The 20,386-nt window shown below is 41.7% G+C and overlaps 1 protein-coding gene across 2 annotated transcripts in view; it reads right to left on the minus strand.

The window, feature by feature from the left end:
* Positions 1-7,492: 7,492 nt before the first annotated feature.
* Vapa (VAMP associated protein A) overlaps positions 7,493-20,386 on the minus strand; it is a 34,618-nt gene continuing 21,724 nt past the window's right edge. The window contains exons 5-7 of one of the 2 annotated variants that reach the window (XM_004645040.2): positions 15,601-15,735; positions 11,549-11,722; positions 7,493-8,246 (exon numbers count right to left, since the gene is read on the minus strand). In XM_004645040.2, coding sequence (XP_004645097.1) covers positions 8,088-8,246; positions 11,549-11,722; positions 15,601-15,735 — 468 coding nt within the window. In that variant the 3' untranslated portion in view covers positions 7,493-8,087. The remainder of the gene's footprint in view (positions 8,247-11,548; positions 11,723-15,600; positions 15,736-20,386) is intronic. The other variant, XM_004645041.2, reaches the window with a different exon arrangement.

Consider the following 20,386-nt stretch of genomic DNA (forward strand, 5'->3'; position numbering starts at 1 on the left):
CAGGGATGACATGTGCATGCCACCTGATACGTGCAGTGTACTCTTCGCTGGGTTTGAGAAAACAGAATGTGGGTGTATGTGTGCAGGTATCTATGCACCCATGTGAATGTGCACACATGCAAGCATAAGTGTACATACACACGAATACATGTATACATGACTTACCCAACATGCAGGGGGCTGGTGCAAATGACAAATACATACTTGATGTACTACTAGGCACTTAAAAGGCAATTTTCATATAATACACTTTCCTATAATTTTCAGACTCCCATACAGTAGTCTTCCCTGATTCATGGAGGGTCTCTGAAAGCAAAAGTAGTACCGAACCCCCTAAGGCTGATGCTGCCCCATTTACAGTAAGTCACACCCTGATAAAATCCATCATAAATTGGGGACATTTCAGAGACCAGCAACAGAGCATCGTTCTTAGCCTTGCCTGTGTTAAACATGCTCAGAACACTGACACTGGCCAACAGCTGATTAGTTATCAAGCGCAATACCTACTTTTAATAGTGGGTTAACTCACATTAAATAAAATAAGGGTTACTGCACACAAGTCCTGCAATACAGGGCCAGCTGGTAACTGAGACAGGACCAGTGACCTGCAAGCAAAGGGCGGCACACAGCTGACGTAACAGAGGTGCACAGTGCAAGGTCTCACCATGCTCCTCGGCACTTGCACACATTTCCAAACTTAACAGAACTTGTTACTTTTGAAATCTCCTGCTCAGTATTTCCAAACTTCAACTGACTGCAACACAGTGGTGGAAGAACTGCACACGTTCTTAAACTTATGAACTATTTCTAGGGTTTTCCATTCAATAGATTTCAACCTCAGCTGATTATAACTGAAATGAGAAAATGAAAATATGGATGGGATATTACTGTAATCTGTAACCTTCATATTCAGAATATGACCAAAAGGGCTGGTCACATAGTTCAATCCCTGGCGTGCTGTGCTGGCCTCGATCCAGCACTTGGGAGGCTGAAACAGGAGGATCACTACTGAGAGCAATCTGTGTTGTGAGACCCTATGGGGGGGGGAGAGGGGAGAGAGACAGAGAGAGAGAGAGGAGAGGGAGGGAGAGGGAGAGGGTGAGAGATGACCAAAACCTAAATGTGCATATTCTGAGACAGGCTGGTTCCACCTCTAATGTGTTTTCTTCCCCACCCCTCAGTCATCTTTTATCATTACACTATTAAAATGCTTTAATACTGAGGTGCTCTGTTCTACATGATCAGAGGACAGAGTAAACGTGACCTTCAAAGACTCTCCTATACATTCAGCATCTTGCAAGGTTAGAAGAGTCAAAAGGCACTGGAGCGCAGAGCAGTGCTGCGGGGTCCCATTGCTGGCTCACAGGCACCCATGGGTCAGGAGCAGTGAGATCTGAACCCAAGTGTGCCAAAACCCAGCTTTTCTACTGCCTTTCCACAGGTGCTGGACAAAAGGCTGTACAGCCAGACAATGCTGTGCACTGCAGAACTGGCTCATGACTTCAAAAACATGATAGTCTGCATCTTAACTTTTAACCCAAATAATCAGACATCTGTCAGTTTCTCAGTTATATACCTAAAACTACCACTTACTATGTTTTGAGCCAGTCTGCACTGCAAGCTGTACCTCTGTGGTGGGGGTGCTAAGTGTGCCCCGCCACTGATCAAGGCTCCAGTCAGGAGGGGCACCTCTCCAGTCCCTTCGGTGACTACTTACCCTCCGTGAGCCCGCAGCTGAGCTGGCCAGGTCACGCTGGCTAGCGACAGCCTGAGCTGTGACCTACCTAGCTCCTGGTTCCCAACACCTGGACAGGCTTCCTCCCAGGGAAATTGCTCCCGGTAAGGTTCAAACCACACACCAGCTACCATGCTGTAGCTGGGAGTGTGGTCAGTCACACACAGCACTGCAAAGCCTCACCCCAACTTCTAGCCACCTCCACAGCCACTGCGTCATGGGCCTCAGCGCGGCCTGTTGCTGAGCTCACTGCCACCAAGGCCACAGACTGCTTCGCTGCACCACTCCTCCCCGTGCTTTCTCCAAAGGCAGCACAGAAATGCCAGGGCTGGTGCGGCTCTTGCACAGTCAGCTTGGAAAACCCATTTTCCTAAATGTTCGTCCACACTAAGTTGGAAAGGAGCTGGTGGACAGGGAGCTCCTGTACTCCCAAGCATGCACAAGGCTGAGGCAGGAGGATCACAAGCTGCACCTTGTGCGACCTAGTGCTAACCTTGTACTTAGAGAAACAATGGCTGGGGGCAGAGCGCACAGAGCTTCAAGCCCCAGTGCTGGCAGGGGGGCGGCTGTTCCAAAATGTTATTCTGAAGGCACGATGGTGGATAGTGTATGTAAAGTAAGAGACATGCAACAGGTGCTCTGTAACTGAACAGCTTTTATTCTTCTTCCAGCTTCACACTTATGACTGTTCGGGGCACTCTGGGCTCACGTACCTATCATCGCAGTGCAAGCACCTACTTGTGCCTCCTCCCTGTGTTCCAGCCCCACAGAATGTTCCCTTCCAAGCTCCACCTGAACTCTCCATTTGCTGGTGTGCAGCAGGGATCAAGCCAGAGACCGTGAGCGCAGGCACACACAGGCATCACACAGGCAACGAGGCCAGTGCGCTGGGGGCTGTGGGTCCAGCTGTCCGCCCCTCAGCTCCAAGGAGCTGCTGCCACGTGGTAGCATAAGTGCTGAGTTCCAAACCTTGAGTTTCCTCCTGTGGGAATTCCAGATTTTCATGCTGTTTCTCTTCTTTCCAAATATAGAAAAAAACCACCAGCCCTGCACCAATCTGGGTGGTCAGCAAGACATGCAGACACCTGAAGGGCCTGCTTCACACCGCACACTCACCTGCACCCTGGCCTCAGCTTTTCACATCGCGTGTGTGAGCACACACAGTCCCACATCACCACACGGCTCCCAGGACCACGGCCTCGAACCTCCAGCCAGCCAGCCACCACCCAAGGACCGAGAGTTGAGCCACGCAGGGTGGCGCCCACTCCCATTTGTGCTGCACCTGGCTGTAAGGGCCATGTGGCCCGACAAGTTTCAGCAGCAATGGCAGCACCTTTGCTGGACCCACTACCATCACCGTGAGTCTGGATGACAGGAGCAGTGCTCAACCTGGTGCAGCAAGGCAGAGCACAGTGCACACGCAGCACGCGGCATCTCTGCCATGAGACGGCTGAATGAGGCTGAAGTCAGGCAGCTGAGGGGAACCTGCAGTGACAACTCACAAGACGCACTGCACACTGCTGGTTAAAATCACCTACATGTAGCAGGCATTGCTATAGGGGCAACACACACAATGGCTGGAGAGAAATGCCACCAATTGTTAGGTCTAATTGTTTCCTCCTCAGGAAAGATCTTGACTGAGAGTACTTCAGTAACCTTGTGTTTTGCTCCATGGAAGAAAAGTTCTAAAGCGAGTAACAAAAACAAAGACGTATTTCTCATGGGAAGAAAAACAAAAGCAAATGGTGAAGGAAATACTAATCTACAGCCCATCTCCTGCCACCCACAGCTGATCTGTCCCATAGCCAAGTGTGGTGGCTTCCACCTACAATCCCAGCTGCTCAGGAGGCTGGGGCAGGACAGCAAATCTGGGTGTAGAGAGACCCTGTCCCAAAATAAAAAGGGGTAAGAGTGTAGCTCAGTCATAGAGCCCCACTTCTAATTCACAAGACTGCCAAGGAAAAAAAAAATCCCCCCCCAACACTAAGAGGCTAAGAAAGGAGAATCACAAGTACAAGCTCAGCCAGTGCAACTGACATGACTTACCAAGATGCTGCTTCAAAGTTTAAAAATGACAGTGGATATGGCTCAGTGCAGGGGCCCTGGGTTCCCCCCATCCCTCTCCCCACTTCAGGTCCTAAAATCTGTTTACTAACAAAAAGTAGTATCTGGGACATAGTGATTAAAATTGTATTATAATTAAAAATCACCTTAAGGGGCCGGGGAGATGGCTCAGTAGAATAAGTGCTTGCCTGGTGAGCACAAGTGTCTGAGTTCAATCCCTGATTCCAGGGGGGGAAAAAAAAATCACCTGAAGCATTGAGAAACATGACAGGCAAAATAGACTTCTTAGGTGCACAGTACCAAAATGCTAACTAAAGCTAAAGTTCAGAGAATTTCTCAGATTTTTATTATTGTAGTCACAGCTGACATTTACGTATTAAAAATGTGACTTTATGAAAACTTTCACAGTAAACAATACCTGAAGATGACTCCTAATGATTTTAAAAAGAAAAGTAAATTTTTAAGTCGAGTTCAAAACCAGCCTGAACTGTCTCAAAATGACCAAAAAAACCCAAAACCAAACCAAAAAAAATCCCTCTTTTCCTGTATTGGAAAATAAAGACTCATAGGTGGGTTTACACAAGAACAAGTGGAAAACAAATTTTCTAAACAAAAGCAATGTGCTAACAGGGGTGTACATGTAACTGAAGGCCAACCAGGTGTGCCCTGACGAAATGCCCAGCGCTTTGAGAAAGTAGCTGTAAAAGCCAAATGTTTGAACCAGAGATGATTAAAGTAAACAAAGACAATACCAAGTTGCATGTAACTTGTGATTTTGCTTAAAGAGCATAAACATTACAGGGAAACGAATGTCCATAGCAACTGAGGAATAACTTGGCCCTTTTATTACGTTCCACATTGCTTAAAATGCCATGATTACTGCATTCAGACGAGGGGAGGAAAGGCTTCCATTCGCCCTTCTCTGCAGCAACCGAGTGCCAGGCACTCCAAGATCACTGCTCCTGCACGATGCAGGACGAGGCTGCCCACCACGGCACCAGATGCAGAGCCGCAGGCTCAACTGTGCTTTACTGAGAAAATGTTTCACCCCTAGGCCAATAAGCAAGGCTATCTGCAACTCGAACAAGTCCCAGTCACCAACTAGCGCCAATGCTTAACAGAACATAAACTATCGATTATTACGTTGAAATAAAATGTTTTTATTGTGGAAAGGAAAATGATACTTCACCACACTTTTAAGTTGATTTATTCACATAATAGTTTAACTGCCCTTGAAAGCTAGAAAATAAGTATCACTTATTTATCTTCTGGTTTTGTTTTTTCCATACTACCAAGCACTGATATTTGCCTAACCCTCCAAAATGTCGATTCCCCCCCCATTGGTCATTGTGGTAAAATGTAGATTTTTAAAATCTATGCACACACTAAGTCTTTGAATAGGAATGTGCAAAGCACTAGGGAAACTACCATTTAAAAGTGTTTCTAAAGTGGCAGAGGAAGGACAGATTTGTTTTTTATTAACAAGTGTTACAATGTTTTTCAAAGTAGCATCATATTTTCAGTGGTTATAGCCCAAAATTTTCCATTATATAATACCAATTTCAGAACTTTTTAGCTAAGATACTTTAGAGAAAAATTAAAGAGTATTACTTGTTTGACCAGAATTTCTGAATCATGTATTCTTCTCTAAGTGTCGCTTCTCTTCTTTCCTTTCAAGATAACACACCACACACTCAGAACACGGTTCTTGACCTGCTTCCTGCCAATACAGGCACGGGCAATGCTACGGTACATTAGTTCTAGACACAATGAGGAAAGCAGTGCACTCAGCGCCACACGTGAACTTGAGGGCCTCAGTTACCGGACTATAATTTCAGTGCCAGCAAGACTAACTCCCTTAAGCTTACACAGTCCAGCAAACAGACCAACAAAGCAAACTTTTCTAAACATACACGAGGAGCAACGATGTACGTACATCAATTAGTACAGCTGGACTCTTCTGCAGGTATAACTACTGGCAGTAGAATAATCTGATCACATTTCATAGAACAATTACAGAGTCCTAACCAATCAGAGCATCCACCGATATGTAGTTAAGAAACACACATTTAAAAAAAAAAAACACACACACATTTACTTCTGAAGATGCTAATATAGACTACAGTCTGTCTCAAAACCAACCACTTTGCAAAATGCCTAACTAAAAATACACTGTAGTACTTATTACCAACTTGGGAGGCACTGCTATTCTAACAGTAAAGCACACAGGAGACACAGCAGGCTGTAAATGCAGCCTGGTGAGAGAGAATCTCACAGCTACTTATTAGCATTGTGTGTTCACTATTTCACCTATCTTTCAAATCACAAGTCAATTGTTTTCCTATGAAGCTGCATAAAGGCAGAGCTAGTCAGGAGACCTCACACTGCTGGTGCCAGCTCTGCCTCTACCTACCTTGTAGGGCAAAGGAAAAGTTCTCTCGTGGAAGCCCTTAGAAGGCCACATATTCCTCAACTATAAAACAAAGGGGTTGAACATAATAAATTCTAAGGAGCATTCCCATAAAACAAGATTGCTCACATTTTTGATAACTGAAAAAAAAAAGTTAAGGTGTTTATGAAATATCAAGCTTGATACTTATATCAATGATGTCAGTTATAGAAAAGGTTTTGGCCAAGGAATTACTGACTCTACATGTATGGGATGAAAATATAAGACTTTTTTAAAGCATGCTTTCCCAGTGATCAAAAAAAGGGACTTTAAAATGATAGTAAGTACCTCTTGCTAAAGGCAAGACGTTTTATAAAAAATACCACAGAGTCCAAGAACACAGTATGTGTGATCTGACACACACTCAAAACACAATTGAAATAAAAACCAAAATATTTTAGAACATCTCACTTTTTTATAGGGTATGTCTGTAGATCTGCATCACCCTACTTCGCTGCACTGCATCAAGCCCCAACACACAGCTGCTTTCTTAGGCAGAGTGCACCTTTCACAAAACCAACACTAACTTCCAAAAATAAAAATAGTTGGATTCGAATGTACTCGGCTTTGTGCTCCGATTCCAAATACTGCCATTAGTGTGACTACAATAAACACAGAAGCTAAGTACAAGAAAGTCACGGAATAGTCACATCAAATTGCATTCTGCACCGTCTTAGTCCTTGTGCTGCTGAAGCAGGCACCGTTCCGTGTCCTTCCTGATCAGACTGCTGACAAAGGCGAGGCCGCTCTTCACAAAGAGTCCCCAAGGCTTGCACAGCAGCCCTGAATTTCCAGGGTGAAAACTGAGTGCTCAGCTAGACAAGAAAGAACACCCTCTTCTAACTACCTCTATGAAATACGTAGAAAGTACTAAAAATATTAGACTGGGTGAATACCTGAAAGTCAAGAGCCTTCTGTGAAAACACCAAAAAACCTGATGAAGAACGGGGTGCATCAAACAGCCTTGTGACACACACAGAAACCCCCTAAAATCATAAATAACAGTTTTACTTTCATGGCATTTGTTCACATTTCTTGAAAACAAACCAATTAGGATCTTCCAAAAGTAGCTTCAAATTTCACCACTGATTTTCCTTAACAGAACGTGCACTTTTAATTACAAATACTGTGTTATCTATATGGAAGGATTTCGATGCTAGAGATAATTATACATTGCAAATTTCAAGTATGACAGCATGGGCTTTCTGCCACCCCCTCTAATGACACCACAGACACAATCAAGCTATCGAGCAAGAATCTGTTAACAGTTTTATTTTTTATGTTAAATACCATGGGACAGGATTGTAAGGATGAAAAACTCAGTGAACAGTTGCCTCACAAGGGTAAGAAAAACTCCGCCATGATATTAGCAAAGGTAAAGGAGAAAATGTATATGGTAAGAGGCACCATTTCCCCACAGAACACCTCTTGGCATTTCCTGAATGAGTGAGATTAGCAATCTAAATAAATCATATTTCAAGAGGTAACAGCAACAGATAAAATTTAAAGGGATTATTAAAATAACATTTACAAGACTCTGAACAATTCTTGAACTCTTATTAAAACCACAAAGAAAACAACTCTTTATTATGAATTTCATGAAAGACTGTGTGCCACTGACACCTGCTAATGATGACCTGGTGACAGACAACCTGTCCAGCAGCCGACAGTTTTTACTGTGTTTTCTAACCATAAGAGATCATTAGAGGCAAAGCCTGTATTGACGCTGTACACACAAAAAATGGTCACTGAGGGCCATACTACCAGTGAAATGGTAGGTAAACAAATCTTTTTCTGGTCAAGAGAAAAAAAAAGAAATAGCACTCTGCATGCTTCACTCTACAAGATGAACTTCCCTAGAAAGAACCCAATGAAGATGGCTGCAATCACAACAAGGAGTGAGGGAAGAGGACTGGTGACGTTGTCTCTGAAGGACGCAGCCGAGGCCGAGCCAGGCTTCTCCGAATGTGCTACCTTCCTGAGCCTTAAGCCCTCCTCCTAGGGGAAAATGCAGAGAGAGAGGTATCAAACACAAATACACATACACATGACACCAGAGCTAAAGACTACAGAGTAGCAGAGGGACAGGAGTGAAGACTAACTGCCAGCCCGCAGAGGAGCTACGTGGAGGGACAGAGATGTTCTATAACTGGACTAAACTCCTGGCTGCCCAATCCCACCAATTTACTAAAATTGAACTGTATGTATTCTTACAATGAATATCTCCATAAGATATAAAATGTTATCTTACTAGCACTGATTTTAAACCTGGAACTGAATACCTAAAATGCTAATTCTGTGCATGTTCATTTCTGAGAGGGTCTGTAGTGTTTTAAACTGGCTATGCCTACTCTAGGCAAAGAGAATCAGGAATAAACCTAGTCTGACAGGTATGCTGACCCTTCAGCTCAGAAGCACAACACAGGCACAGGGCATGCTCCACACAAGAGACATTACAGGATTTGGGGGGCAGGGTTTCAGGATGAACTCTACATGATGCAGTTTTGATATATTTGAAGCAAAGCAGGCAAGGAGGTGTGTGCAAGGACTTACACTAGGTTTGGACCATAGAATTCTCCTTTTCTAAAAGCCTCAAATTATAATAGATTGGACTGCCACACACTGGAACCCCTATCTGAAGTCTCACCTGAACTGGGAACTGAGCCTGCTTCTGTGCATCAAAGTGATTCAGAGCCTCCAGGCAGGAGTGGTCACTCCCTCCTGGTCTCCCACAGCAAGCTTCGGAAACACTAGGCTACTAGGAGAGTGTTTTCCCACAGGACAGCAGCAGCCTCTCAAGCAGGTCACGACACTGTGAAGGTGACCTAGGAAAACACTGGTACCTGTTCAGTACACAGCTGGCTTTAATCTCCATCACCAGTCTGACAATGGCAGGACAGTTTTACTTTCTCAGTGTAAGCTGTTAGTCTTCTTTCACAGGATTCCACTACTATGTTTGTATTTACAGACCGTCCCCAATTTCACGAGGACCTAACTGACTCCAGCTGGAACCCTGGCCTCTCTCCAGGCTGGAAGATACAGCCTGATCTTCTCTGGGCCACTAGGTGGCTCCCAGCGGACCACTCCAGAACAAGGAACACTATGTCACAGTCCTGTGTTGTGCTGCAGGGATGCTCAGTGGCTTAGGTGTACTGAGGGTACAGCAGTGGCCTGGCTCACAAGCTTGATTCTTTCCACAACTCCAGTCACAAATCAAATTGGATGAGAACCAAATCAAATCTAACAGTTCGATTCAATACTGACCTTGTGGGGATATTTGATCGGGTTCCTGTCCAGTTGTTTATAATCAGAACTGAGCTACCACTGTATTTTTATTCAGATGTAGATAGACAGATAGATAGATAGATATGTAATTTTTTTTTTGGTCTTTTATTTGTGGCCAGCTCAGCCTGCTCTGGGAGTGGGGCTGTCGCAGCACATGACACTAAGGATCAAACTGCAATCCCAGGGCCGGGGAGATGGCTCAGTGGAATAAGCGCTTCCCTGGCAAGCGCAAGGGCCTGAGTTCAATCCCCGGTTCCACCAAAAAAAAATAAATAAATATACTCTATTGTTTACTCTTTTGGGCCGGGAGATGGCTCAGTGGAATAAGCGCTTCCCTGGCAAGTGCAAGGACCTGAGTTCAATCCCTGGTTCCGCAAAAAAAAAAAAAAAAAAAAAATTACAGGTAGACTTTGTTTGGGCTGGAGAGATGGCTCAGTGGTCTAAAGCACCTACTTGAAATAAGCTTGGCAAAGCACAGGGACCGCGGTTCAATCCTCCAGCACCACATGCCAGCCAGCCCCGCCCCCTGGTGGGCTGAGCTGGCCACACACACACACACAATAAATAAATGTAATAAATAAAAAAATAAATATTTAAAAATAAAACTGCAATCCCTGTGCTTGCCTAAACTTGCTTAAGCAGGCACTTCAGACTGCTGAGCTATCTTGCCAGCCCGTCAGCAATCTTCTGAATTTACAGCAAGCTTATGAGGAAGTATTTCAAGGAATACACCTGAATGACCTAACAGTATACCCTTTTATGTGCGCTGCTGGATTCTGGGGAACTGACATGGTTTTTCTGGGTCATATGCTAATTATTAGTTCTAGATTAAAAGCAGTGATTCTCCCCAGGTACACCTTTACAACTTTAAAAATATCACTGGTGACTCCAAATTTCTGGGTCTACAGACTAGTCAACTGTGTTTTTAAAGCTTACTGGGTTGATTCAGATGCACAGGCTAGATTAAGTAAAGTTTTAAAACCTAAAAGGTAATGTGAAAATAGGTACTGAACCAAGTAACTACTTGTCACCAGTAAATTATTCAGAAACCTCATACACATCCAAGTCAGTCCCCCTCAACAGTCCACCCATCTGTTCATTCAAATATGAAACTGCTCCACGTGCATCCTGCGATGGCAAACACAGAGAAACGCAGCTCCTGCCCCTGAGAACTACATACCCAAGGGAGAAAGCCCACTACCAGTGAAGAGCAGTAAGACAGCAGATACAGGGCAAGCACAAAGCAACAGCAGTCTGAGACGGACAAGAGTTGGGTAGTGAAAAGTATATGAGTGTGTGGTGTAGAAAAGGACAGATTCCAGGGCTCTGTAGTGTAGTTAGGAGAGCGCACACCGCAGCAAAAGCAGTGAACAGGAAAATACTCTTCTAGGGTGCTCTAGCCCAGTGCACTACAACGTCAGCAGTGTGAGCAGCAAATGCAAGCCACATGTGTAATCTGAAATTTTTAACAGCACACTAAAAAAGTAAAAATAAACTGCCAAAATTAATTTTAACATGCTTATCCAATCCCATATATCCAAAATAAGATTTAAATACGTAGTAATATAAAAAAGGTGTTTACACCTTTGTGGATACTAAGACTCCAAATCTGGTGTTTTATACTCACCGCACACCTTAATTTAACCTATCCACTTTTCTAGTGTTCAATAGCGTCACACAGCCTAGTGACACTAAAGGACAACAGAGTCATACGCAACTCACTATGCCTGGGACACGGAACGGAGAGAACAGCAGAAACAGGAGAGAAAGTTAGCAATGTCACAGGCCACACCATGAATTTCTTTAGGTATTTGCTAAGGAGAGGAATTCACAGGCAACAAGAAGCCCCAGGAAGTCTTAAAAGAGGATGGGAAATGGAGCAGAGGTCAGGCCACAGTCAAACTGGGATAAGGGAGAAAGAGCTGACCACAGAGAAACATTAAAAACGCTCATTGAGAGGATTAGTAGTACATTTGTTACACCTTCATTTCAACTTAGTTTCCCCCAGAACTTACTCTCAGGTGTCGATTTTCTTCTGAAAGCTTCATCATTTCTCCCTGAAGTCTTTTACACTCTTCCATGAGCTTCCGTGTCTCAGTATCATTGAGTGAAACACTGTGCGGTTTTGGCATGGGCCCATCTTGTTTAGATGCATTCAGTGGAACAGCTTTGCTAGGTTCCATATCATTCTGCATTACAAAGACATGAGCTTTTAAACTAACCAAATCTTGCATATTTTAAACAAAAATATGAAATCTAATTCCTTCCTTAAAAAAAAAACTTGAAAAATCTTCTAATTCATTGGTAAGGTTTTTTTAAAAAATACCAAATTATTATGTTCATCTGCAAACAATTTTAAAAGAACTAAATCAATAAACGACAGGCATTAGGTATATCAAAATGAGCAGCCCACTACCTCCTCTACTCCCACAATCCTTAGCACTTACCTTACCAGAGCATTTATCATATATCATAATAATGTATCTTTGAAGTTCTTTCCTATAATACTCCAAAGGCTGAGAGAGCAAGAACCGTTTCTCCTTGAATTAACCCCTAAACTCAGCACTTTGGCCAATAGTAGTTATTCAATTAAAGTACGCTGGATGACTGATGCCAACCAAAATCCAAATATGAAGGTCATTTTCAGTGCTGATTCTGCAATTCAAATGAGGTTGGGGAGGGAGGCAGGGGAATGTTATCATAATCATTCCAGATGAAATTAGGAACTATCAAAGAAACATTCAAAGGAGAAACCTAACTTCTATCATTGGGGCAAAGTAATTGACACACATACACCGTAAAGGGAGAGGCTAACACAAACACACCACTCTTTAACAAAAGAAGAGGGTGGGGAGTTTTAAACACTGATCTTAAAGTCCTTCACATCCTTGGCAATACTGTTTGCTTTAACTAATGTGATTCACTGTGGAATTCTACTTAAGTAGTATTTACCATACTTCTGAACTACGGAAGAGTGCCAATGTTTCACTCTTACTAGCGTCACTATCAAGTGAAGGACCTATGGAAGAGCCTGCGGTCCCAATGCCTCCAGAGCCTTCCTCCCAACAGCACTTATGCCACCACCCGCATAACTGCATCAGTACACAAGTATTTTTGTTCATTTACTGAAATGTTTAATTGTTTAAGCTAGAGGGCTGGGAATGCTGCTCACGGGCGAAGCACTTGCCTAAGATAGACAAGGCCTTGGGTTACAGCTCCAGCACCCTCACAGCGCCCCCCCCCCCAAAAGGTTTTAGATAAATCCTATTTTATTCAGCTATAAGCTGCTAGCAAAGGAATTTACAAAAGCATGCATTCCGCAGTACTCGTTTATATGTAAGAAGTCTTTGTTAAAGATCAAAACCCTGGTGTCCTATGATCAGTAGGCCTAAATACTTGTGAAACTTCACGTTACAATGTATTTCTCTCGCCCAACACCACTCATCTGAGGACGGAATTCTCTATTTTCCTTCAGGCATCACAGGCCAGAGGGGCTTTAAGGAGCCTACTTCAGTCTTCTCTTCCTAGCTTCCTTGCTCTTCATGCCCCTCTCCCACGAACCAACCACCCCGACTAACACGCCTGGTACACACAGACTTTGCTCTCTGCCAGTATCGTTTTCCATTCCTTTCATTAACAGTGATTTTCAGGTGCGCTCAAATATCATCCTGCACAAATATATTGTCTGACTACAAGGTGAAGAATGCACTGTTCAATAAGGTACTTAACGAAAGATCTTCAGATTTCAGTCAAGAATTAGGGGGAAAATATCATATGCCAGAAAGCTAAGTGAGAAGACGTACGCAAGGCAAATGAAGGGAAAAAAGCAAAGAATTGTCAGGTTCTTCACAACTCAAATTTTCAAGGTTTTGAAATTATCACAAATTTAAAGTGGTAAGAAATTATCACCTGTTATTTCATTAACATAAATATTATTTATATTTTCTCCCTATTTTTCCATATGCACATTTTATAAAAATCAGCACATATACAATCCTCTTCTGTTTTGTTGCTGCATGTATTTCTTTTAATTATTTTAAAAAATATAATGTCACTGTATTCTACCCCTTATTAAAATTACATAAAATGATTAAGTTTTATTAGAAGTTTGATGGTAGCTTTCCGTTCTTTGGAATTTTAAATAGGTAATCAACGAACATCTGGTGATGAAAATATTTTTTATACTAAAGTTTCCTTAATGAGGTTGCATTGGTTTTACAACAAAGACAAGATATCTCAATTTGTGGAGCATAAATACTAAGGCTAGAACGCAAAGAATATACAGTAAAAGTTAAGTACTCTTCAAAAGTGAGTTGTGCATGCTGCATGCCACTGAGTTACATAGAATGCATGCCATTTAGGCCCCTAAAAAAGTTAACATCCACAGCAGACACAACGTCCTCCAACTTACTTAGGGACATTTACTGTACAACACATGTAGCGTCCACTGGCTAGGGACTAAGAGGAAAGGGCCTAAAAGGAAGCACTGAGCTGCTGCACCTGGGCTCTCGGTTCCCCACAAGCTCTGTGAGGGAGGTCTGGCTACAAGGACAGAGCCTGGTCCTTGGGAGCAGCTTTAAACCGTGCGGGGACTGGTTGTTCTGAGAACCAGGAAACAAGTACACCAGAAGGACTCAGCATGCTGTGACTCATAATGAACTGCTAAGTGGTGAAATCACCTTAATGTATTTAATCCGAAAACCCAAAATAAGCTGAAAAGTCAAGCTGTGTATCAATTTAGGTTAAGACAATACATCTGCACATATATTCATACATATAGAATTCTACTAGCTCACGATTTGACAGACTATGTGCTGTACCTCTCCATTCATTTTCAAAACCCTTCAGAATTCCAACCCCAATACTGCAAGTAACTCTACTGGAGGTGATCAGAAAAACAGCAAAATCAGGTACGTTAGGCAGAGCAGGTGAACAAGGACACTCTGGGCTAAAGGACACAAACAGGGAGCTACATTCTTAAGATTTTGGTGAGAGGGGGATGTCAAGAGGCGAGGCCTCGAGTTACATTTTATATCTACAGTATAAAATATTAGCACTTAAGTTTTATTCTGTGAATTAAAAGACAATACATAAATAACAAAGTCACTTGAAACACTTTTCTAATCTAAGCATCCACTGTACTGTTTCTTTAAGACCATGATTCCCACAAGTAAGTAACTTCAAATCATAAACTTTTTAAAAACCATTTAAAGAATTGTATTTTTACATTTGCTTTTCTCTCTCTCTCTTTTTTTTTTTTTTTAATTTTGAGACAGGGTCTCACCATGCAGTTCAGGCTGGCCTTGAATTCACTTTGTTGCCCAGGCTGGTCTCAAACTCACAATGATCCTCCTGCCTCAGCCTCCTGAGTACTGGGATTACAAGTGTGTGCCACCAGGCCCAGCAAGAGTTGTATTTTCAAAGCCATATTGGAATATAAAGGTTTTTATAACCTAAATTAAGCAAAAAGTAGTATACCCACCCTCCTCCCCTACAAAGAATCAGTTAGCTTATTGGTAGGGTAGCATTTTACTAGAGTGAATATTAAGCACACACACACACACACACTCTCTCTCACACACACACACGTACACATGCACACACAAAAATTAGCAAATTACATTATGACCTTTATTTAGCGCTTTAGCTATAAATTCTCTTCCACTAGGGCTTTGTATATAACCAACAATGACAGAGAAGTTACTTATTTGTATTTGATAACAAAATGTAAAATGTAATTTCATTTATTTTTGTTTCCAAAACACAAACACTTGTTTGAAGAGCAGGGTCTGCCAGCTTCAGTAACATTCGCTCCCAAATCTCACTTCACCTACTTGGTAAGGTTCACTTACTTTTGTCTTGCTCACTACCACGTTCTTCCTAAGAGTTAATTTTTTTAGAACATAACCATCCGGTCGCATGACATTTAAGTGAATTTCTACGGTAATTTTAAACATACCTGGAAAACCTACCTAACGTATCACAATACCACTTTCTGCTAGGTCCCTACAAGAACTTAGTGGCAGTCCTAAGAAACCTCTTAGTCTATTAGCTCCCTGTAACAAACCTTCTGCTTCTCCTGCGCCAACACACTGAGTCTCCTGGGATCACTCGTCCTGGGGTGAGTGGCGGGTGCTGCAGCTGTGGTGCTGACGCTGCTCACTGCGCTGGCGAGCGGAGCCGCCCCTGGTGAAGCTATCCCCTGAGACGGCATGGATGGGAAACACACGCTCAGAGTCACACCAAACTGATTCCTTCCACATGACACTGGGAATGACTAAGGCAGGATTAGGCTCTAAAACAGTCTTATTTTACTCTATAAAAATGTTATGCATAAGAAACAGTATCAATAATAGCTTTATTAAAGCAAAAAATACAGGAGTTTTAGAACTAGCTTTCTCTACTCCCCAAATAAAATTAGCTGGTCTATTTGCATTATGTTCACTTATCAAATATACATATTTATGTTTGCTTTTGTTAACATTCAACTTCAACTTTCTCCCTTTGAACTTCCAAATGTAACAATCTGTAAACTTATTACTCAAACCACACACACACACACATACACTCACTCACTCACACACCCCTCAGGCCAATAAATGAATTCAAAGGCTCATATAACCTTCTAGCTAAAACAGCATTAGCTAAAATAACATTAGTTCCATCCACAATTCTCTTCCTATCTTTTCAAATTCCTACAGTACAAATAAAAATATAAAAAGTGGGAACAGATTTAAAGATACAGTATCTGTACTTTGTCTCAACAGAAAATGTTTAACAATAAAATATTACAATAAAATATTGCAATAAATTATAAAATATTTTATATTTAAAACCCCTGAAATTCCTGTTCTTTATAGCCCCTGCAGCTTTCCTTAAAACAAATTAATATTTTTTCTATAAAGTATCATCATCAGAAATTAGATGTAAGGCAAAAGGAAATGTAATAAATTCAAGAAATCTAGGAAATGTCAAGCAGAAAGATAAAGCCCCCAAAATTTCTCCATCATCCAATTCTGACAAGTTCTATCACTTGTTGGACATTGTTCTCAAATACAGAGCTGGCGGTGCCCAGAGAGAGCCAACACCTCTCGAAGGCCATTTCACACAACACCAACACTTCAGCATCACCTGTCACCCACTGCCAACCTCCCAGCAACATGAAGTGGCTCTCCAGTCCCAGCCTTTAAGACAGTTCCACTGCAAACAACAAAAGGCGTATGCACTCGCCTGCTGTTCCCCAGGGCAAAGACAAACACACTTGCAGTGTACCTGAGGGCAGTGTTTATTCCTGCTGTTCAGGAAAAATTAGTAGTACTTCGCTTTATTCTACCAGGTAGCTGGACTTTCTTGGCCACCACCTATTATCCAAATCAAAAAATTTGCCAAAAAGAAACCCATAATGAAAAGATGGGTGAATCAAATAAATTATAACTTAAAAAAAAAATAATTTCAAGACATAAACCTAAAAATATAGTTCAACCATTACATTTCTAAAGCTGCCTCATCATAAAAGATGATCAGAAAACTTTATTCAATAATTTTCTCATTTATGTGTCCAATAACAAGGCCCTAAAATTTCTTGGTTACATTTTTTTTTTGCATGGTACAGGGGGTTGAACTCAGGACCCACACTTATTCTACTGAGCTATCTCTCCGGCCTGAGCTAACTCCCCAAGGCCCAAGGTCCTAAAATTGCTAAAGAAAGCAACAATACAGTAACATTCTTTTCTCATTGTTTTCACAACACGTAAATGCCCAAGAACAGCATACCTAAAAATAAAGATCCTCAAACAAGTGTCATTAAGCTAAAGCACTTATATGCCACCCAAAAGATTCTGGGGCTTGGGAAGATGTGGTGGGTGGTACAGGAGCATGAGGGTAAACGGTGGATGGGGTGGTTCACCTAAGACACATTAAACCAAAATTACCTATGCCTGGCATCTATACCTATCCACTTTAATTACCAGATTTTCCTAAGATGACTATATAAAAATCTTTTCTTGAAACAGGGTCTCAATATGTGGTCAAGACTGGCATGGATTCACTATGCAGCCCAAACTGGCCTCGAATTAGTGGCAATCCTCCTGTTTCACTCTCCCAAGTGGTGGGCTTTACAGGTGTACATCACTACGCCCTGCTAAGATCAGATTGTGCTGATCTCTTTACTACCAAAAACACTAGTAACAATGCAGGTGATGGATGTGTTAATTAGCTCAGTCATGGCAATTATTTCACAATGTGCACATAGAGAAACAAAAATTATAATAATAAATGTGTACAGGACCTACAAACTGAATACAGCTTTTCTACTTCTCTAAACACAGTTGAAAAGCAAGTACTGTACATGTATCAACCAGAGACCTATATGTCAAACCACAAGTTGTCATCCATAAACTGCATTTTGGTGACATATTTATTACAACAATACAAAGAAAAAAACAAGTTTGGGGGCGTGGCTCAGTGGTACAGCACTTACCTAGCATGGAAAAGGCCCTGGCTTAAATCCCTAGCATGACTAAAGAAACAAACACAGCTCTGGAAGTCCTCTCTCCAGACTGTTTAGTTATGCTGTTGTGGGTGCTTCAATGTCCGGAACTGATTCAAAACTTGTACCTTTCATGGTCATTTTGACACTGGGGGGGGGGGGGAGCCAGGAGTTGGCAAAGTGCCAGATCTAGTGACCAAGGTGGATGAGGGCACACTGTGAAGTTTTTATGAGTCTGTCTTTCTGGTGGATGGCATTCACCAGCTGTATGCACTGCATTCTGACCACATCTTATAAACAGTCACCAAAGAGGACTTTCAGAATGCTTGAGAAATTGGCAAGAATGATGGATCAAAATGCTCAAGGTAAAGGGAAATCTTTTGAGGGTGATTAACGGCAATGTGTCTTTTCTTCCTATAATAAATTTTTAAATTTAAAAACTGCCATCTATTTCAATCATACCTCATACAAGTTACAAAAAGTTTGATTCTTAGTTGTCATAAACAAAAACATGCTTACAGAGACTACACTATCACAAAGACTTCCACTTTGGAGCTCTGGGATTCCCCTGTCGAGTAAACGCTAAGACAACACTGAACTAATGGCTGCACGGGGTGTCAGGCAGTCTGTGCGGAAGTCTGCACTAGACTGAAGCACATCTTTGTGCCATTAACATTCTTGGTGCAACTTAAGAAGGTCACAGCTCAAGAAAGAGTTTAAGCCAAATAGTTTTATTTTGTTTTGTTGGATTTTGTTGGTTCAGGTTGGCCTTAAATTTACAAGGTACTGCTGACTGGCCTTGGGCTCACAGTGATCGTCCAAGTAGTATAGTACCTTTTAAAAGTGTACTTTTTCAGAATACTAGATATTCCAGGAGAATTATATTAAGTTTCAAAATGGTAGTTTACACATACTTTGTTAACTGCAGATGTCACAGCATTCAGCTTGCAAATACACACTGTGATTCGTTCTCGAAGACACACTGTTTGCAGTACTTTTTCTAAATCTTCAACTTAATATCATACACTCTGGGATGTACTGCCTTAAAAAATACAGCTATTTGTTTGGTTGGAGAATTTTCGGTTTTGTGTTTTGATTTGGTTTGGTTTTCTGAGGCAGGGTCTCACTATATGCTATACGGTCAGACTGGCTGCGTGTGCCACCATGCTCAGCTTATAGCTGTGTTTTAACTCCTTAACATATTAAGCCCAGCTCTGTTTATTAATCTTGTAAAGACAACTTTTTATATTTGGATTATATAAATTTGAAAGGAAATCTTAAAAGCCTCATATATGTAAAACTTGAAATGTAAACTTCAAACACAAATAAAAAAATGGCAAGTCATACTACAGCTATTGTTCAGCTGGTTCCTGGAAAGACATGCTTATTCTTCTGAGAATCCCTGATTCTGCATACTCTAAGTTATCCAAAATCCCCCAAAGCATTTCCTACTCATACATGGAATATATATAATAAAAGAATCCATATACTATGAATAGTTGATATGATTTTATCATTAAAATGCTGCCTTTTAAAAGAGGCACTTTAAAATAAAAAATGGGTCTCAACTTAATCTTAGCCAGTCAAGGTTTGACAAAATTTCTAACAAAAATTAAGTCAACCTCTATTCCAGTATACTGACCATGTTTTTGATGAGATCACTGTGAGATTAAAGTTCACATTTCAAACTGAAATGGTCCAGAATTTCCTCAAGAAACAGTCATCTCTAGAGCTAGGTCTAAAGCCAGGCATGGTGACACATACCTATAATCGCAGCACTCAGGAGGCAGAGGCAGGAGATAGCTGCAAATTTGAAGGCAGTGAGGGCTACATAGTAAGTTAAGGATAGGCTGAACTATTCAATAAGATCTACTCGTAAAAAACAAAAAACAACAACAAAAAAACAAAAACAAAAAAACAGATCTGGGCCTTGAAAAATCTTGGCATATTAGGTATTAAGAAAGTTAACAAAGACTGTTAGGGACAAAAGGACACAAGATCCAACCTGAAGAATCTCCTGCAGCCAATCTAAGCACCAATGATAGTAAGGCAAGGAGCTGAAACTCCCAATGTTCATTTAAAACCATGAGCTTGAATACCCAAAAATGAGGGTGGAAGGGAGGACAGAGGGAGGGTGGCTGGTTGGCTCTCACCACAGGATGCTTGTGAATCAACCCATTTTCTTAATAGCCTATAACTAAAAAGAGACTTGGGCTTTTATCCTGCCTACGTAAACTATCATTAAATAATCAAGTGTTAGCCAACTCTTTGCCTGTGCTTTTACAAGTATGTGAAGCATAACAGAATATTACCACAAAGAATTTTAAATGAACTAGGAGACCTAAGTCACATTTTCTCCAACTTT

Source organism: Octodon degus, unplaced genomic scaffold (assembly GCF_000260255.1).
Source record: "Octodon degus isolate 3935 unplaced genomic scaffold, OctDeg1.0 scaffold00216, whole genome shotgun sequence".
NCBI lineage: Eukaryota > Metazoa > Chordata > Mammalia > Rodentia > Octodontidae > Octodon > Octodon degus.